The 19,755-nt window shown below is 43.3% G+C and overlaps 1 protein-coding gene across 1 annotated transcript; it reads left to right on the forward strand.

The window, feature by feature from the left end:
• Window positions 1-495: 495 nt before the first annotated feature.
• Window positions 496-2,596, forward strand: LOC136388554 (mammaglobin-A-like). The gene is made up of 3 exons (XM_066360375.1): window positions 496-593; window positions 972-1,159; window positions 2,480-2,596. Exons 1-3 carry the CDS (start codon window positions 539-541, stop codon window positions 2,516-2,518), a joined length of 282 nt encoding a protein of 93 aa, XP_066216472.1. The 5' UTR covers window positions 496-538; the 3' UTR covers window positions 2,519-2,596.
• Window positions 2,597-19,755: the final 17,159 nt, after the last annotated feature.

The raw sequence follows: 19,755 nt of genomic DNA on the forward strand, positions 1-19,755 counted from the left end.
AACTAAGGAGATCAGTAGAGTGAGAGCTCTCTGATCCCACAACACCTACCTCCCCACCCATCTCTGCTACCCACTAGCTGTGTGGCTATGATCAAGTCACTTGAGTTCTTCTGTCGCATTGCCTATAGCTGGACACAGATGATATGTCTACCTCATGGGAGGGAGACCACATATCAGTTTGCTCAGGGGAATCAGTCTGTGCTGCTGCCGTGGCATTCCGTCCATTTAGTGACGGACCTTCTACATCAATGTCATCTACTGACATGGCCATTGCTACAGATAGAAGAAATTTGACAGTTTCTAAACTCTGTGTCCTTTGTTTATACACACAAAGCACAGACTGGCTGGGTTCTGGTGAATTTCCACAGTCCTTTCCTGGGTCAGTGCCAGGTGTGTCCGGTGACTTTTTCCTTCATCCATGGGAGGAGTCAAGGTGGCCTCCTGGAGAATAAAAGGAGGAGTTTGGGCACTCACCTCCAAAGTGAGATCCTTCTTTCCTGCCACACCGCAAAGACCAGCCAGAGCCGCTGCCGGGACCATGACGCTGCTCCCAGTCCTCGTGCTCGCTGCCCTCCCCTTTTACTGCTACGCAGGTGAGTCCGCACGGGGCGGGGCTCGGGGGCTTGTTGTCAGGGCCGCTGTGGGAGATCTCTGCTCCCCTCACCCCAGGACAGGGCACCTCACTTCTCTAGTTTGTAGTTATCTGTGTGTCTATGTGTGTGTCTGTGCATGTGAAACAAGGAAGCGGTGTGTGTGTGTGTGTGTGTGTGTGTGTGTGTAACAAGGAAGCAGTGTGTGAGGGCTTAAAGAATACCCAGATCCTGAGTTACTGTCCGAGGACTCAGACCATTCCCCGTCATCTTTCTGAATGGACGTGCAGCTGGGATGTGGGAGAAGGACAAGCATCGCGGCTGCCCAACAAGGAGTTCATGCCTCTGTGACTGAGCAGCTTTTGCACGCTTTCATCCCAGGTTCTGGCTGCACACTTATGACCCAGGTGATCAATCAGGCAATTGACCCTGAAGTGAGTGAGGATCGATACATAGAAAATTTCAGAGAGTTCATAATGAATGGAGAAGCAGAAGAGGCCTTAAGACAAGCGAAGCAGTGCTTTCTCCAGCAGAGTAAAGAAACTCTGACAAATTACCAAGTGATGGAGGTACGTTTGGTTTTTCCTTAACGGCTTTAAACCACTAGACAGAAACAGACAATGTCAAAGTTGGTTAGTAATTTCTTCAAAGCTAGTGTTTTTCACAGTTTATTTTATTTCAGTAAATTTTATTGTTAGTGAGTGTGAGTACTCTGATACCCGGAAAGCCATCCAAGCTGGTGTTGGGGAGCCTGTGCACTTTGTGGAATCTCTAGTGAGTGATTACTGGAAATGCGAGAGGGAAAAGGGTGTTTGGCCAAAGGCTTACCTTCCCCTCAGTACAGCGGTGTGTAGGGGAGGGCGGTGAGGAAATGGGAGATGTTAGGTGTGGAGAGTTGATCATTAGTTGATCACAAGGTTTAGGACAGTGTTCCCCAACCCCCAGGCCATGGACTGGTACTGGTCCGTGGGCCATTTGGTACCAGTCCGCAGAGAAAGAATAAATAACTTACATTATTTTCATTTTACTTATATTTAAATTTGAAAAAAGTTTTATTTTTTTAAAATGAGCAGATTCCCTCTGTTACATCAGTCTAAGACTCACTCTTGATGCTTGTCTTATAAGTTCGACAGTTATATTTAAAATACCACAGTTTTTACACTGGTCGCATAATTTTATTTTGTGCATTTATCTGTCCCACCCTAAAAGCCAGTCCGTGAAAATATTTTCTGACATTAAACTGGTCCGTGGCCCAAAAAAGGTTGGGGACCACTGGTCTAGGAGATTGGTTGCTCTGCTGGGTGAATATTTTTCCCACAACTAGTCTGAATATTTATAGTGCAGAGATGGGTGTAATGTGTATTTATCACGATTAAAACTTAAAAAATATTAACAATATCTTCAATTGAAGATGAGGGGAACTATTTTAAATAAATAGTAAATCAGACAAATCTGTAAGAGTGAACATCTGGAAAGTTTAGTAGCCTAAAAAAGGATAGGGTGCAGGCATCTGTCCATTTGCCCTAGTTCTTAACATGCAGGCCATGCAGGAACTCAAACTGCACGCTGCCGCGTATTGGGGCTGAAGTACTGAAAACTGACAACACAGTGTGTTTATTGGGTAAGTTCTTGAAGAAGAGGAAACATGCAGGGAAAATCAGCAAAGGGATCCCCGCTGGGGAAATGCTGGAAGCACCACCCCTCTGGCATTAGCAGAGGTCTCCTGAGCGGGAGGACACAGCACAGAATTCCGATGTTACCTCCACCACCAGCTCTCTGCCACTGGGTATGGACCAATCTGGGGATAAGATAGAGGAAATGTTTGTTTTTCAGGATTGTCTTTTGTTAGAAGAACTGACATGTAAGCGATGACTGTTTTTGTTTTCTAGGATGCAATATACAATAGTGTTTGGTGTAAGGCATATTAACTTTGCCCCAGACCTTTGGCTCAGACTACAGGGAATGATCAGAAACCGACTGATGATGAGTAGAAACCACGACTTAGCACCCTCTTCTGTCTTTTGATCTACAGACTACAAGACAATTGTTGAAACCTCACATACATTTTCCCTTCAATAAAGTATCTGCAAACCTAACGTTCTTCCTTGGTGATTGACTAACACGGGGGTTTTAGAGACACAATCACACACATGTTGCTCATGTGCGCACACGCCTGTGCACAATCCTCATCGCAGAACTCATGAATGGAGGGTTGAGAATCAGAAAGGCACTCTGTCCCTCAGCATCTGCTGCCTGTCATGGACCCGGAGCATTGAAAAGCGATGCTCTCTCCTCATCATCCCACCTTCCTGGGTCCATCTGAGCACTGAGGGTTCTCAGGTCTTGTGGCTGCATCTGCTCAGCTTCCTGTCCCGAATACACTGCTGTCCCCGTGTCCACACTGTGTCCCGCTGACCACTCAGACTCCTCTCTGGGCGCTGTCTCTCCCTGACCAGAGGCGCAGCGAGGAGACAGAAGCAGTAACAGAAGTGACTCAGGCAAAGCCGGGCTGAATCCTGTCTTGATCGGAAAATTAATGTGTGACCTCAATTTTGAATTTTAAGAATATTTTACTACAATTTATTTACCCTATTATGGATATCTTTGGTCCTTCTTTCAAATATGTGACTGTCCCTGGTCATGGCCCTGCAGGGGGCAGTGTGGTCCACTCTTTCATCCCACAGTAACCAACCAGCAGTGAGGTTGGAATTCCCTGGGAAAGAATCAAAGTGAGTGATTTTAACTGGGACTCAGCTCTCCTCACTGTGGCCCGTCCCCACTATCCTGACACCAGGGGTGGGTGACGAGCACCCTCTGCTCACACCAGCATGGGTCCCTCTCACCCAGCCTGAGCCCTGACCCCTTCTCAGGACAACTCAGCTCCCGCCAGGGCTGACTTCCACCAGCTATAATCCAAACAGGGAATGAGGCAGACAGTACCTTTTGGTCCCACAAAAGTGTTACAATGTCTTTTAAAATGTTAATCAAAAGCGAATATAGTAATAATGAATATGCACCAATGAACCTCTGTGGGTATATGCATCTTTATATTAATGCCTTTATAAAATATGTTATTTAACATGTTTTTACGAAGAAGAGGCCATAAGTACCAAAGACTCAATAAGTCATATGAGGAAGTTCCTCTCATTTCTTCAAATCAACTGCAGCCAGTGACACCATTAGGTACCGGCAAAAGGACCCTTTCCCAGGACCTATCCTTTACACTTTATTTGTTATATACATATGTGCATACATGTGCACACACACACACAAACACACTTATTAAGAACTCATGGGCCATGCTCAGTTTTGGTTCTCTGACGCATTTACAGAAGTTTGCATTTGCTCAGATGAGCCCTGGGGCATCTGGGAGGAGCCTGTCCTGGTCATGCTGCAGTGGGCGTGTCTACTGAGAAGGAAAAGGTCCTGTTGGGGAGTCCCAAGGGGAGATAGGGCTGTAGTCCCTGGATCCCCATTGCCCAGTCCGACCGGATACCGGCTTGCAAGGAAGGAAAGGCCTAAGGATTCTGAGCAATGGCAGCTCCGAGGGGGGACGGGAGCAGGAGGCAGAGTCACAGGTGAAGCCTGATTGGGCAGCCGAGAAGCTCCTACCTCCTCGAACTCGGTACTGTGCTCACTTTGTACTCATCCAGCCTCAGCACAGCCCTGGGCTGCCTCGGGGGAGGGAGGGCTCATTTACATGCTCTTGTGTGTCCCAGGTGCACTTCTCATCTGATGATACTTTAGGAGGTGTCAGTCAGAGAACTTTTGTTGTGTTTCTAAGAAGAGTTGGTATGAACGATGTGGATTGTGCTGAGAACACCAGTGAGTGCCAGCGGGCCAGGCCCACCAGGGTGCAGACAGGAATGCTGGAGCCTGGGCGGAGCAGCGCCAGCTCCAGAGAGCCCCTGCCAAGGAATAGGGTGAGGTCCCCTGCAGCCTGTGTGCGCGAGAGCCACGAGTGTATCATTGCGTCTCTGTAAAACGCCCGTGTTAGTCAATCACCAAGAAAGAATGTTAGGTTTGCAGATGGTTTATTGAAGAAACTAAAATATTTCTTTTATTTTGGGTGTTTTAATTTTAAATTCTCCTCATTCTTAATTGAGAAGCTGTTAATTAAAAGAAAATTTAATCATGGTAAATGACATAACATAAATGTTACCCTTCTCTGCACTTTATAATGCACAGTTTCGTCGAGTTAGGAACATTCACTCTGCAGAGCAACCAATCTGGACCTTCTCGTCACCTAATGTGCAAGTCTATACCCTTAGCATCTCCCATTTTCTCACCACCCACCACCACAAGCTACATTTCTACTTCCTGTTTTTAGAGATACTTTACTCTACAAAATACAAAAATTATCTTTTTATGACTGGCTTATTTCTTTTATCATACTTTCTCAAGGTTTATCCATGTGGTCAGAAACCCCGGGTCTGAAGAATTTAGTGAGGGACACTTATCTTTGTGCTGTGGCAATATTGCCAAATAGTTACCTGGGGACATTGTGAATGGAACATTAGGGTAGGGAATGCCTGCTGGAAATAACTACACAGTCTCTGTTATAAGCAGCAGGAATAGTTCATTATTTAACTACTGATGTGGTTTTCATCAATGACATCACTCGTGGCAGAGTCACAGCCATGGTTTCCACTTATGACTCACGGGACTGTAATGAATTAACGGTCATGAAGTTCTGGAACCACAGGTTCTACAAATATTAGGAACAACTTATGGTAATAAATTTGAAAATTTAAATGAAATGAGCACAAATTTCTTGGGAGATATAAAATATCTTAGATTTATTTAAGAAGAAGAAGAAAACCTGCAAGCTGTACATATATAAATATATGGATTTGTAATTTAAAACCTCACAAAGCATATTGTAGGATACTTTAAACAATTTTTGTGAAGAAGCAAACATTGAATACAAAAAACTTTTAGAATATTCAAAAGTTCGATGCCTCCCTCTAACACCTGCTATAAAGCATGTTCTATAATTATTTGGGACTCTCCGTTCATATTTTTCAAGTTTAGACAGATGTTCTAAAATTCTGCAATCATTTTTCAATAATAAAATATCTGAGATATTAATGTATTTTGTACATAGTCAAGCATCTGTTTGTCACAAAACGATTCAAAAGATTGAAGATGAACACATTTCAGCTATGGAAGTTCGTCTTATTTGAATGACTTTATCCTTCAATATAAATTTTGTTTATCAAAGAAGTGCAGAATTTTTACCAGACATGTTTTCAATATATCAAAGAATGGTCTGAAGCAAACATTACAAGAAATAACAGTTTTCAATGGTGTTTTTTTACTTCATTGCAAGTATATTGGACAGATATTGAATTTTATCTTGAGTTTTTATCTAAAGAAATGCAAATATCAAAATAGATGACAATTGTCTCTTTGAAGAAATTAGAACACTGAATGTATATTTAAATTCTGATAAATTAATACTATGCGAAAATGAACACATCAAAATCGTTAAAAGATTGGTGGAAATATTCAGCAATTTCAAAAATGAACATATTCTATGTGTGAATTTATTTATTCTTGTTCAATTTACATTGTGCTGCCCTGGAACTAATGCAGTAGTTGAAAGAGTGTTTTCAATTGCTAATGATTTTTGGACAAGTGAGAAATCAAGATTGAATGTTGATACTCTAGCTGCAGCACTTGACGTAAAATTCAATATGAAGAATATTTCTTGTTCAGATATTTCCAATATATTGTTACAGGATGATACATTGACAAAAAATATTCATTCTGTTAAAAAGTACTCACGTAGATAATATTATCTTTTTTCTTACCATTATTATTAAAAATCAATAGGCATGTAAGCATAATTACAATATAAAATATTATAAATGTTTTTATTATGCATTTGTCATATTATAATGTATCATCATTGCAATGAATAAAATGTTTCTTTTATTTACCATATTGTTTTCTTCAATTTATGTTTGTCCTTTTCATTGTAAAAAGGTTGGTAACCTTACCGAAGGGTAAGGTGGCTCCAAGCCCTGCACTCACTTCTCTGTATCCGCCCTTCTCCTAGAGCCCCGCCCCCTCGCATCCACACTGCTTTGGTTGCTCAGCAACACTGGCTGACACCTGGTTTTCATACTTCAGCTTAGATTTTCCACCTGCTCTTGGAGGCAGTGTCGGTCTCATACAAGCTGTGAGTCCTCAGCCGGATGGGACGTTTGCAAGGCTTCTTTACCTCACGCTTGATGTTTTTCATAAGGTTGGAATTTACTCATGAATTATTTTTTCAAATATTTATTAACTGCTAAATTATTTCCTTTGGGCTTTCTAATTATTCATACGACCTTTTAACTGATCATGGGGAAGGTGTTGCATAATCAGGTCCCCCGTGGGACTGGCACACAGGAGGAAACATCCAGGGAGATTTTCTCAGACTAAAAGGCTGTAAGGTCTGCACCCCCAGGTGGCACCATTTCTGGTAGAACTTGGGGTCGCCCTGAATGCGTCCAGTTACCGTTTGTCACCAGGGGGAACCTTAAGCTTTGTTTTGGATGCAGTGGCCAAAGTGACTCAAAACGACTGGTTCACTGGCATTGGTCCTAGTTCAGAAGAACTGACCAGCTCTGCTCTTCTTGACAAAAGAGGGCCCTTCCAAGACCCACCCGGTGCGTTTAATGGCTGTCTCTTCCGACTGCACACCCACGGAGCAGCAGAGGAGATTTAGGGCAACATAAGCAGATGAAGCAAAACAAAAACAACTTACAAAAAAAGAAAAACAACTTCGAGCCCACGGTACAGCGTGCCCACGGAGGGCACAGGTAACAGAGTGGCAGATAGAGGGAGCATTGGTGTTGGGGAAGGACAAGGGAGGAAAATGTGGAGCACGGAGCTGGGAGGAGTGAGGATTACCCCAAAGTGCCTTATTTGTAGAGGAATGCTGGCCCCTGCATTTAGCGTTCCTGTTCAGGGGAGAATCTGATAGGACACATTGCTCAGTGTCTCACAGACATGCGATCAGTTAATTCCTGTTATTCTCTGGTAAATAAAGAAGAGCTTCCATTTAGTGGCACTTAGAAAAACTCAATGACTCTCTTAAGCAGACCTAGTCCATAGACCCCCAGTTGGAAAATTGGATCCACATTCCAAACCCAGATGTTCCTGAACAGTCTGCCTGCCTCTTCCCTGTCTGTCTTGGGAAGGCGTCAGGAAACCAGTCGTGGTGTGCTATCCACAGACCGAGTCCAACCTGGTTTTCTCCCTTAAATGGTATTGAAACCATTTCCCTGCTACAGAGATCTTTATCTCTGTCATTATATCCAATATAGGAAATTCAAGTTTCTCAGTAAAGAAAGAAATTTCGAAAGGAGATGTATTAGCTTAAAAAGTAACCCATAAAGAAACTTCCCTTTGCCACCACAAGGTCATGACCAGACAAAGCCCCTGACCGCAGTGACAATCAGCACACTGCCGAAGATGGAATTGGCAGAACAGACTGACCATGAGTGTAATCTCTGCCAATCCTCCTTTGAAGTCCCCACTGCCACCAAAAACATCCCACACAACGATGTTAATACAACAGAAGAACAAAGCGCTGAACTCAGCAGTGTGGGGGGAAAAGAAAGTGATGAGAAGTGTTTTCCCACAGAGAGCGGCACATGGGATAAAACCTACTGAGAAATGAATCCAGAGGGAGTGAGGTTCAAGTGCAGGCTGGAACAAAGCCCTTCAGAGAGGGCAGATTTCTGGGCAAAGGGGGAATCGAGGTTAGGGGAGGACTTGAATAATTGTTGGAGAAGCCAGTGGCATGGGGTGTGAGTAGAAGTACTCCAGCAGCACCAGGCAGCTACGTCACCCCGATTCTCTCTGTTCCCTTAACAGGGGTTGGTAAACCCACTAGTCAACAGAGCCAATATCAATAGTAAAAAGACTGAAATTTCTTTTGAGAGCCAAATTTTTTTAAACTTAAACTATATAGGTACGTACATTCCTTATTGAGATAGCACCCACATTTGGTATTTTGTGGAAAAGCTACACTCAAGGGGCCAAAGAGACCTATATGGCTCCCGAGCTGCGGTTTGCCGACCAGGGATTTAAGAGGTGGTGTTTCACCACATAAGAGAGAAGTAAAAGGTTGTACAACCGACTTCTTTTAGGTAAAATAAGTTACAGGTCAGCTGGTGACAGCAAAATTACACCACATCTAAAAATATTATTTAATGTCAATTATCAAATGAGCTGCTCTTTGGCAATGTTTCTGAAGTCTGGGTCATAGTGTCGATCACGTGCGTTTGAAGATCCAGCGTATTTGTTCAGAGAATGTAAAACACTGGACCGTGTGTTGACATTAAACTTTTCTCTAACTGACCTTCAGTGTGTCCCATAGTCCTGACCGTGATGGGGCCTCTCTATTCCCTTTGTGATTCTGCAAGTTATGCGTTTCCGTGCATGCAATCAAGTTAGCTATACATAGTGGTTTCCTAGAGTTTATCAGTTTGTGTCCAATAAGGAAAGAGAAACTGCCTAAGTCTGTTGAGCAGGTAGAATTTTATCCAGGAATTGGTGATAAAGGTGTTTGCAGGGCTGGAGAAGCAAGAAAGAGAATCCAAAGGCTGTCCATTGATTGCAGATGCCGGCAGACTGTTCCCAGAAGTGGAAGAGAAAAACGACGGCTGGTGTTGCTGAGCGCGCACAACTGCAGGTGAAGCTTAGGCTGCGCTGTTGGGAATGAACTGGTTGAGCAAGAACCAGGAGCCCATTCATGGCAGCCACCCCTGTGGACACAGCCTTCCTGGGCTGTGGTGAGTGTCATACACACTGCTCCTGCAACCACTGCAAGAGGTGAGGACAAGGCTGAGAATCATCGCAGCTGTCTCTTCCCACCTTTCATTTCCATCAGGGCCTTCCACTGGAGAAGCTAACACAGAGCAGCTGGAAGGGAGTCTGAATGTGTAACTCGCAGGCCTTCAGCTGTAATGACAGAGAGATGAGTATGACAAACAGCTCTGAAACTCAGACAGTAAAGACCCAGCCTGGCCCTGTCGTTGTAATTCCTTTTTTTTACTTTTTGTATTTTTATAAAGTGAGAAGCAGGGAAGCAGAAAGACAGACTCTCACATGTGCCCGAGTGGGACCTACCCAGCATGCCCACTAGGTTATGATGCTCTGTCCATCTGGGGTATTGCTCCACTGCAACTGGAGCCATTCTAGGACCAGAGGCGGAGGCCATGGAGGCATCCTCAGTGCCCAGGCCAACTTTATTTCAATGGAGTCTTGGTTGTGGGACGGTAAGAGAGAGATAGAAAGGAAGGAGAGGGGGAAGGGGTAGAGAAGCAGATGGGTGCTTCTACTGTGTGCCCTGACCGGAAATCGAACCGGGACTTCCACATGCTGGGCCAATGCTCTACTACTGAGTGAAATGGACAGGGCTTTTTTTTTAATTAAGTGAGAGGCAGGGAGGCTGAGACAGACTTCCACATGTGCCCTGACTGGGATCCACCTGGCAAACCCACTAGGGGGCAATGTCGTGCCCACCTGGGCTGCTGCTTCATTGCTAGGCAACCAAAGTAGTTTAGTGCCTAAAACAAAGCCATAGAGCCATCCTCAGCACCTGGAGCTAACTTTGCTAGAATCATTCAAGCCATGGATGCAGGAAGGGAAGAGAGAGAGAGATGGAGGGTGAGGGTTGGAGAAGCAGATGGTTGCTTCTCCTGTGTGCCCTGACTGGGAATCAAACCCGGGACTTCCACATGTCAGGGTGATGCTCTACCTCTCCTCCTTCTCCTACTCCTTCTCCTCCTCCTGCTTCTTCTTTTTCTTCTTAACTTTTATGAGGTTGAGTCTAAATAACAACATATGCCTGCAAGCAGCATCTTAAATGCTTCCTATAAAGACTATTCTTCTTCATGGCCAGTTCGAGGCCATTTACTGGATACTTACAAGAGTTATAGCAGGCGGTTTGTGGCCCACAACCTGAAAAACAAATTATTTAACTTGAAAATAAATAGTCTTGAGGATGCTACATTATTAACTCACCCCAATCCCCGTCAATATCAGAAATCCTGATGTTATTTGACCTCTTTTTCCAGGGAGTTCTTTCAAATTTATAAAACAACTCTCTTCACCCAGGTGTGGATGCCACAGTGTGACTGCTTCCAACCCTGGGCTAACAACGAGAACAAACCTCTTGTATTCATTCTTCATCAGTGACACATATATGCCACTTACCTACGTGTTTGCAATGGACAGAACTCCCTTGTCTGGGAGGTTCCTTAGATGGGTTGTGACTTGTTGGCCTCAGGTTTCTTGTTCACTTGCCGGGCTGACTTACAATGAGGACCACGTGCCTCAAGGATAAACCAGCGCAGGTACTGACTGTGGGGAGGATCAGGAAGAGTTGTTAGTGCCTGGCCGTCACAGCTGTGAGGCAGTTCTCTCTGGGGATTTATGTAACGTCAGTTCCTCAGGAAGAACAGATGTGTTGACAAGAGCCTCACCTTGATCTGGTGCTTGACTCCTGCTGAACAGGAACTTAGGATGCAGAGAATCACTGACCCTCAAGTGTCTTCTCTCTGTGGATGACAATCCCTGGGGTACCACCTGGAAATCTCATGGGCTCATGACAATGTCATCCGTGCTGAGAGCCCCACAGTTATGCGAATGCAGCCGGCATGTTCACTGGGACAGTGAGAAGGCTTTCGCGAACACTAGTCCTGCTCATTGTAGTTTTCTTAGTTTTGTTTTTGTGCTGCATTTATTCATGACTCTGCCAGAGCTCTGGACTTGAGCACGGATATAAACTTGTACTTTGATGACTAAGGCTTTGCATACTAATTAGAAATTTTGTCCCATGGTTGAAACTATTGGCCAGTTATTCTTGAGCAGAATTCCCCAGAAGAGACTGCATAACAAAGTAAATGGAGGATCTGGACAAGGTTTACAGGAGTTCTTCTAGTGTATACATTATTGCAACATTTCTATAAGTTTGAAGTTATTTCTATGTGTTCTCAAGGCAAAATGTATGGTGATGAACACAGCTCCTGTCTTCTTGGGAGAAGAAGGTTTGAGGACTCCCAGAGGTCATGAGCGCATTCATGAGAGGTGGGGTATAAAGTCCATATACAGGATCAAGGGTCATGAAGCTCCAGGTTGCATCCCAAATGGCCCTGGACTGGGTCTCCAGCGTTATGAAGGCACAGCACATAAGAAGAAACGTTATGGGATATTCAGGAGCAAAGGAAGCATCTCTGACATTATTCTGCCTTCTCCCTCCCAGGCTGTGTCACAGAAAGGAGAAGTAGCCACCACAGTGCCATCGCTTCATGGCAAGAGCTGGTGAAGGAGAGGAAGGAGACACTCCACTGCCCCATGGCCTGTTCCCACCCAGGGCTTCCCTTTGCAGCTCACAGCCCACAGGAGGAGGTCAGAGACCCATCAGGGGTCCAGGGGCTGCAGGCAGCTGTCTGTGGGAGCAGGAAGGAGCGGTGCAGCCGCTCACACATTTCCTTCATCAGCCTCAGGGCACGAATCCTGCAGGCTCTACCAGGCACCAGGTAAAGGAAGAAGTAAGAAAACGGTGTTGAGCAGTTCATAACACAGAGTACATTGCTGTCATGGTACCGGTAGGGATGCTCACGACTTTGGATAAAGACCTGACACTCATAGTTTTTTTTTTGTTTGTTTGTTTTTTTAAGGTAACTTCATTTTTTTTTTTTTATAAATAAATTTTTATTTTAATGAGGTGACATCAATAAATCAGGGTACATATATTCAAAGAAAACATTTCCAGGTTATCTTGTCATTTAGTTCTGTTGCATACCCACCACCCAAAGAGAGATCGTCCTCCATCACCCTCTATCCAATTTTCTTTGTACCCTTCCCCCTCCCCCTCCTCCTCTCTGTCCTCCCCTCCCCCCACCCCCCATAACCACCCCACGCCTGTCCATGTCTATTAGTCTCATTTTTATGTCCCACCAATGTATGGAATTCTGCAGTTCTTGTTTTTTTCTGATTCACTTATTTCACTCCGCATAATGTTATTAAGATTCCACCATTCTGCTGTAAGTGATCCGATGTCATCATTTCTTCTAGCTGAATAGTATACCATGGTGTATATGTGCCCCATCTTCTTTATCCAGTCTTCTATTTTTTTTTTTACAGTGATTAAAAGCCTTTAAGCAAACTCTTGGCCAATACAGCAAGAATCCATAAAATAGTAGTGTCCTTAACATGTTCACCAAGTCCAAATTGGCCCCATCACCATGCCAAATTCCTGAAAAATGCAACCCAACCACAGTTCAGTCTGTTAGGAGCTGTCACAGGGAGCAGAAGTCCAGGAAAAGTCCACATCCAGGAAAAGTCCTCATGGCATTGGAATTGTTGTCACCATTCTATACTTTGCAGCTCATGTCCAAGTCCCAATGACCACTGCTTTTAGCTGGTAATGATTCAGGTAGACTGGAAAAGCCATTTGCAGCATGTGTGGATATGGAGCTTCTGTTCTCCTCTGCCTGGAGAGATGAGACCAGGTTGCTTTTCCCTGGAACTATATGACTATGGCTTGGCAAAGAGAACCTTGGGATACACTAAGCTGGGTGGCAAAGGTAGATTCATAATAGAAGTTGGCAAAAGGGGGAAAGAGAGCTCTAAATTAGGAGTAGGTCCCAGCCTGAAATATGAGTGGGGCATTGAGGTAGGAGGGATAAAAAAAACACTATATATTAAGCAAAGCAGCAGAAAATAGAACTATCAACACCCACAACAGAGATCTTTGAGGGAAGAATAAAAAACCTGACTATTCAGGCAAAACATAGTTAAGTGGCCCTTGTGCAAATGAGATCAGTTTACCTGCTTCTTGGAAGAAATACCCTAGGTTTTCCACAGTGTCGTAGATGGGGCTGACGGCCCTGGGCACCTTCAAGCCTTCAGTGGCATACTCCAGCATTCTGGGCAAGGTTAAGTCATAGGTGGCTGGAGCAGGGCTGGAAGAGACTGAACCCTCCCTTAGAGGAGCGAGGGGGAAGCCTACCTTCCAGTGTCCCTGTTTCCTCACAGCAGAGGCATGTAAGCCTGGCAGGCTTTAGCTCAATGACCTTCCTTTCCACTATTGAAGCAGGACCCAGATGGCATCCTATGAGACCCCTTTGGGGCGTTGGAGCCTTTAAGGGTGTATCCTAAAAGCTGGTAGTTCCCCTGATCTCTATTGGGTTTTTTCTGCCTCTAGGTATCTTAAAAGCCATGCTCAGAAGATCTCGCTGAGGGGTTTGAGGATCCCCATCTGCCTATATAAATCTTTTCCATATATCTGGAGCTATTTGGAAAAAAAACAAAACAGTGTTATTAGCTGGATCTAATAAAGAAGGTAGTAGTTTGCAGGTGAAAACGATTTGGTGTCTCCTGTTCATCAGCATTCAAAAAAAATGTAAATTTTTTTTTTAAGTAAGAAGCATGATATGGTAGACCCGTAGGAGTTCCAGGATATGACTACCCCCTTTTAATTTTTTTCATTGACCTTAAAATGTTTGCTGAGTAAACTTTAATAATACCTTAACTTTAAAGATTGTAAGCATGACAAAATACAGTAAACGCTTTTGCTCCATATGCAGGAGCATTTTCAGTTTAGCCAGTTTAGGAAATCCAATAATAGAGCAATGCATACAGACAATGAGCTATAACATGCTTAGCAGCCTCTCTTGTTCTGACAGAGGTTACTATAGATCCAGAATATGTATCCACTGTAATGTGGACATACGACTGTTTGCCATATGAAGGTATATGAGTAACATCCATCTGCCAAAGTTGTCCTGGTAGGGGTCCTTGAGGGTTAACTCCAAATGAAGGGACAGTATAGGACCCCTTGGACAGGATTTCCCAATCTGCTGTGCTGCTTCCCGAGAAAGTTGAAACTGTTTACACCGGGCTGCAGCGTTCTGGTGATGAATAGTATGAGACTGACTTGCTCGGTCTGTCATGGTTGTTCCATATAATTTTCTTTTGGGTAGCTTGATCAACAAGGGCATTCCTAGGCCCTGGCCGGCTGGTTCAGGGGTAGAGCATTGGCCTGGTGTGCAGGGTTCCCGGGTTCGATTCCCAGTCAGAGCACACAGAAGAAGTGCCCATCTACTTCGCCACCCCTCCCCCTCTTTTTCCTCTCTGTCTCTCTCTTCCCCTCCCACAGTCAAGGCTCCACCAGAGCAAAGCCACCCCAGGCACTAAGGATGGCTCCATGGCCTCTGCCTCAGGCGCTAGAATGGCTCTGGTTGCAACAGAGCAACAACCCAGATGGGCAGAGCATTCCCCCCCGGTAGGCATGCCAGGCGGATCCCGGTCAGGCACATGCGGGAGTCTGTCTGACTGCCTCCCCATTTCCATCTTCAAAAAAATACAAAAAATAAATAAATAAAAGAAAAAATACAACCAAAAAAAAAAAATAAAAGAGAAAAAAAAGGGGGGGGGGCATTCCCTTGTGCTAAAGCTCCAGGGAGCATGGAGTGAGCTTGAGTATGTCCTATGAAACATGGAGCTCTATGTTGACATATAAGTCTTTGAAGAAGGAGGAACTGCTGAAATAGTTCATCAGCATTTGTCCCTAAGACAGCAGTCTTTATAGTGGAAACACCATAAGTAAATATTTGCTGTCTGTCTATAGATTAAGGGGGGAATATGGCAAATGCTGAAAAGCCATGATCTCTGTGCCCCTCCCCTCCCCTAACCCCCTCCCTCTCTTCCCCCCACCCTGTAACCCCAACACTGTTGTCCGTGTCTCTGAGTCTCATCTTTATGTCCCACCTATGTGTGGAATCATATAGTTCTTAGTTTTTTCTGATTTACTTCTTTCGCTCAGTATAATGTTATCAAGGCCCATCCATGTTGTTGTAAAAGATCCTATGTCATCATTTCTTATGGCTGAGTAGTATTCCATAGTATATATATACCAAAGTTTTTTAATCCACTCGTCCTCTGATGGACACTTGGGCTGTTTCCAAATCTTTGCTATTGTGAACAATGCTGCCATAAACATGGGGGTGCATTTCTTTTTTTCAAACAGTGCTATGGTGTTCTTGGGGTATATTCCTAACAGTAGTATAGCTGGGTCAAAAGGCAGTTTGATTTTTAATTTCATGAGGAATCTCCATACTGTTTTCCACAGTGGCTGCACCAGTCTGCATTCCCACCAGCAGTGCAGGAGGGTTCCCTTTTCTCCACATCCTCGCCAGCACTTATTCTGTGTTTTGATACATCTTAAATACATGATGTAAAGTGTTATTGATAAAGCATCTCTTAATGAGCAGAAGGAGGCCCTGCTTTCTGTGCATGATATCATTTTTGGACAAAATGTGGTAACTTTGTTTTTTATACTTATAGGTATAATTCTGAAAAGATTTGTCACATGAATATGCAGATGCAAAGAATGAATTTGTGGTAGGGATGTCACCTTAATGTTTGAATTGTTTGGGCTTTTGACTAAATACTGTGTCACTGTAGTTTCTCATTCAAAACTTTTCAACTATTTATCAGCCATGGCTAAATGAGTGTCTCCTTTGATTTATAAAAGCAACAATTAGAAGCCACTTCCTATAAAAAAACATTTTAGTACTTTGAAACGTTTCAATCTTTTTTTTGAAACATGGTTTCACATGTGAGAGTCAGTGCTGAGTACGTAGTTCGGATGGGGGATGGTCAGAGTGTGTCTCGGGAATGTTAGAGCTAAAGTGACTGGGAAAATGAAGGAAGAGACGGCCGTGGGCATGGCCACATGGGTGTAAATAGTAGAGTGGATGCTACAATCTAGAAGTGATCTCTTAAAAGTTTTCATCCCCCTGGTGTGTGTTTAGCAGACTGAAGACCAAAGCCTTAGGGATTCCTGGGATTTCACCCTGAGTCAGGAGGGATGCTGCGTGCCCAGAGCATCTTCCTTAGGAAGGAGTCCAGAGACCCCGTGTGTCTGCGGTAGGTAATGCCTATCTATACTCTACCCTTAGTTTCAATATCCAATATCCAGGATTTTAAAATCACAGTAACAGTGATTCAGATGTGATCACAAAACAGTACATTGAGTGATTGGAAGCAATGATCTTATTTTACCTAAGAAGCCCCGATGGAACCAGAGCCAATTCAGAAGCACACAGTGTTAGCTCCCAGGATAGCAAACATTCCTTGTTGGCAGAGTCTGTCCATTTAATGTGATGTTTGACTTTGAGAATCAGGTGATTTATTCTGTTTGACTTAGTACTTATATTTGTTTCTCTTTTTTCTTAATGACATTTATCACCAGACACTGTGTTGAGCATAATCCATTCTCCTCACACAAACCCTCGAGGATGGCACTATGATATCACCCTTGTTGTACAGATGAGGAAACCGAGAGTGAGAGGTCAGCACTGTGCTGAAGACCCCACAGGTAGAAAGTTTAGAGCCGACCTGGGACCCATGTTCTGGGCCCAAATCAGGCTCTTCCTCAGAAGAACTTGCACAACCAAACTGAATAGAGTAACCCCTTGCTCCTGTGTCTCAGCAGCGTGTTTTCAAAAATATGCAGAGCAACAGCTGAATAGCATATTTTAAGTAGTTATTTTGGAGGGGGATGGGAAGGAAGGTTTCAGGAGATAAATGGTGATTAATGACGACTTGACATAGGGTGGGGAATGAAACAATATGGTGTACTGGATGATATGTTGTAGAATTGTGTCCTTGAAACTTGTACAATTTTGTTAATCAGCGTCACCCCAATAGACTCAATAAAAAAGTTCCAATTTTTAATTACACTTTTAAAACACATAGGAATGTGCAGTTGCAATAATTCCTCAATAATGTTTTACTCTTTTATTTCTCTTACTTCTTTGGTCTTGACTTGAATGTCTGTTCTTAGTGGGTAAAGTATCAGTGTTTAGATTCTCCCAAGTCTCTTAAGGTCTGGCTCAGTAGAACTCGCATAGAACACATACTTGCTTCCACCTTAACTTCTTTGCAACATCAAATGCCATGAAGTCCTCAGGAAATTTTACTGCACACTTGTGAGAGCATGAGAGTGACCTGGGAAAATAAACCTCCATGTTATTATTAATGTAGTTTTGTCCTAGACTCCCTGAGTCATAGCGTCCCATCACCAGTTCCTGGAATAGCTGTAGCAGGTCCATTGTTTGTGTGTGTACTGAAATCTCTCCTCTGTGTACCTATTAGATGAAGGCCAGAGAGGAGACTTGCCTTAAAAACTTAAACAGAAGTAGTGGATTCCAGAAGCAAGTTTCCATCTCAAATACAAGACACTATAATCAACATTATTACTTCAACAAATGTATGTAATACAATCTGATGAACTTTCTTAGTAAAAATTATAAGTAAAGTAAGGATAGAAGAAAACTAATCATAACCAATAAAATCAAATTTTAGAGTCAACAGCTTAAATCACTCTCAAACAATGAATGCTGAAGGGGCTTCTATTAAAACAGGTGGAGAGTGCCTGGTATATCCATTATTCAATATGGATCTGTGAGTTCTGTCACACTAAAATAAGAAAATAAAAAAATTGTAATTATCTCCAAAGATGAGATGAAGAATCTTCCATTTGCAGACAATATGATTCTTTCATCAGGAGACATGAGACATGTCCACATAGTACCACTAAGAGTATTAAAATAATAAGATGTGGTTCTGTCTGGTGGCTCAGTGCATAGAGCATCCACCTGGCTTATGGACATCTCAAATTGATTCCATGTCAGAGCACATAGTGGAAGCAGTCATCTGCCTCTCTCTCCCTCCTTCTCCCCCTTCTCTCCCTCTTCCCCTCCAGCAGCCAGTGGCTGGATTGGTTCCTGCATGGCCCTGAACACTGAAGATAGCTCTGTCAGACTACAGTAGCCTCAGATGCTAAAGATTGCTCAGTACTAGCATCAACCCATGATAGATGCTGGGTAGATCCTGTTCGGGGTGCATGTAGGAGTCTGTCTCACTATCTCCCCTCCTCTCAGCTATAAAATAAAACAAAATAAGATAAAATAAAATAAAGGATTGTAAATGGCTGGATACATACTAAGTATATAAAAACACAACAGCTTGATTATGCTCTAGGCAAATTAAAAATGGAAAAAAGATGTCTTATTTGCAAATGTGACAAATTATAAAACACTTAAGAACAAATCTATAGAGTGAAAGAGTATATACAATGTCACTGGAAGACTAATAAAAAATGTCAATATTTCCAAAATTTATATACTAATTCAATGTACTTTCAACTTGAATCCCAGTGGAGCTATAACAGGAACTAGATAAAATTATTTCAAACTCATATGGAACAAAATCTATGTCTGAAAATGGCCAAGAACAGAAGGAAGAACACTGAGTGGTTACTGGCCATATCAGATATTGTGTCTTACTAAATATATAATTCTCCTTGATCCAGTTTAGAGTTGAATTAAAAGTAGACAACTTTACTAAAGATCACAAGAGGGAGTTCCAAAATGGATCCATATATATCAGAGATCTAATCTATAGCCTCATTGATGTTCCACTCAGTAGTTAAAGGAATATTTATCATTTGGTCAGACATTGCCAATAACAAACAAGAAGGAAAAGAAATAAGACTTTATCTGTTATAATATACAAAAATTAAAGTGTCTTCAAGATTAATATGCAAGAAGTCAGGACCTTCAGTATAATAGTTGGGGTGGAAGCCAGATTGCATGGGGACGAGAGGTGAAAGGAAGGGGACTCGTGGGACCAGTGACTGGGATGCTGTGAAGTAAACACTCCGGGGGCTTGGGAAGCGGCCTGGCTGAGACCCTGCGGACCCATGTGGCACACCCTGGTTTCATCCACAGAGGCCTGGATTTCTTTCTCAGCCTCATGGAGGCCATTTAACTCACCTATAGAAAAGTTAATAGCAGGTAAAAGATAATAAATAGCCTACCACATGACAAAGATGACATAGTTAACATAATAAACACGTCGGCTAATGAACACATAACCTCCATTGGTCAGTACCTGTGTACTAGGCAGTGCTGGGTAAGAATATTCCTGTAAGATCTTACGTCTTACACACAAAGAGCAGCAGGTCCACAGTGAGAGAGAGCTGGAGAAGATGCCAAAGCTACGTGTATATACACCTTAAGTGGTTAGTGATTAGTGAAGGCCCATGTCTGCGCAGAACAGAAGACTGTAATTGTCCCCTTCACTACAA

Source organism: Saccopteryx leptura, chromosome 1 (assembly GCF_036850995.1).
Source record: "Saccopteryx leptura isolate mSacLep1 chromosome 1, mSacLep1_pri_phased_curated, whole genome shotgun sequence".
In the NCBI taxonomy this organism is placed as follows: domain Eukaryota; kingdom Metazoa; phylum Chordata; class Mammalia; order Chiroptera; family Emballonuridae; genus Saccopteryx; species Saccopteryx leptura.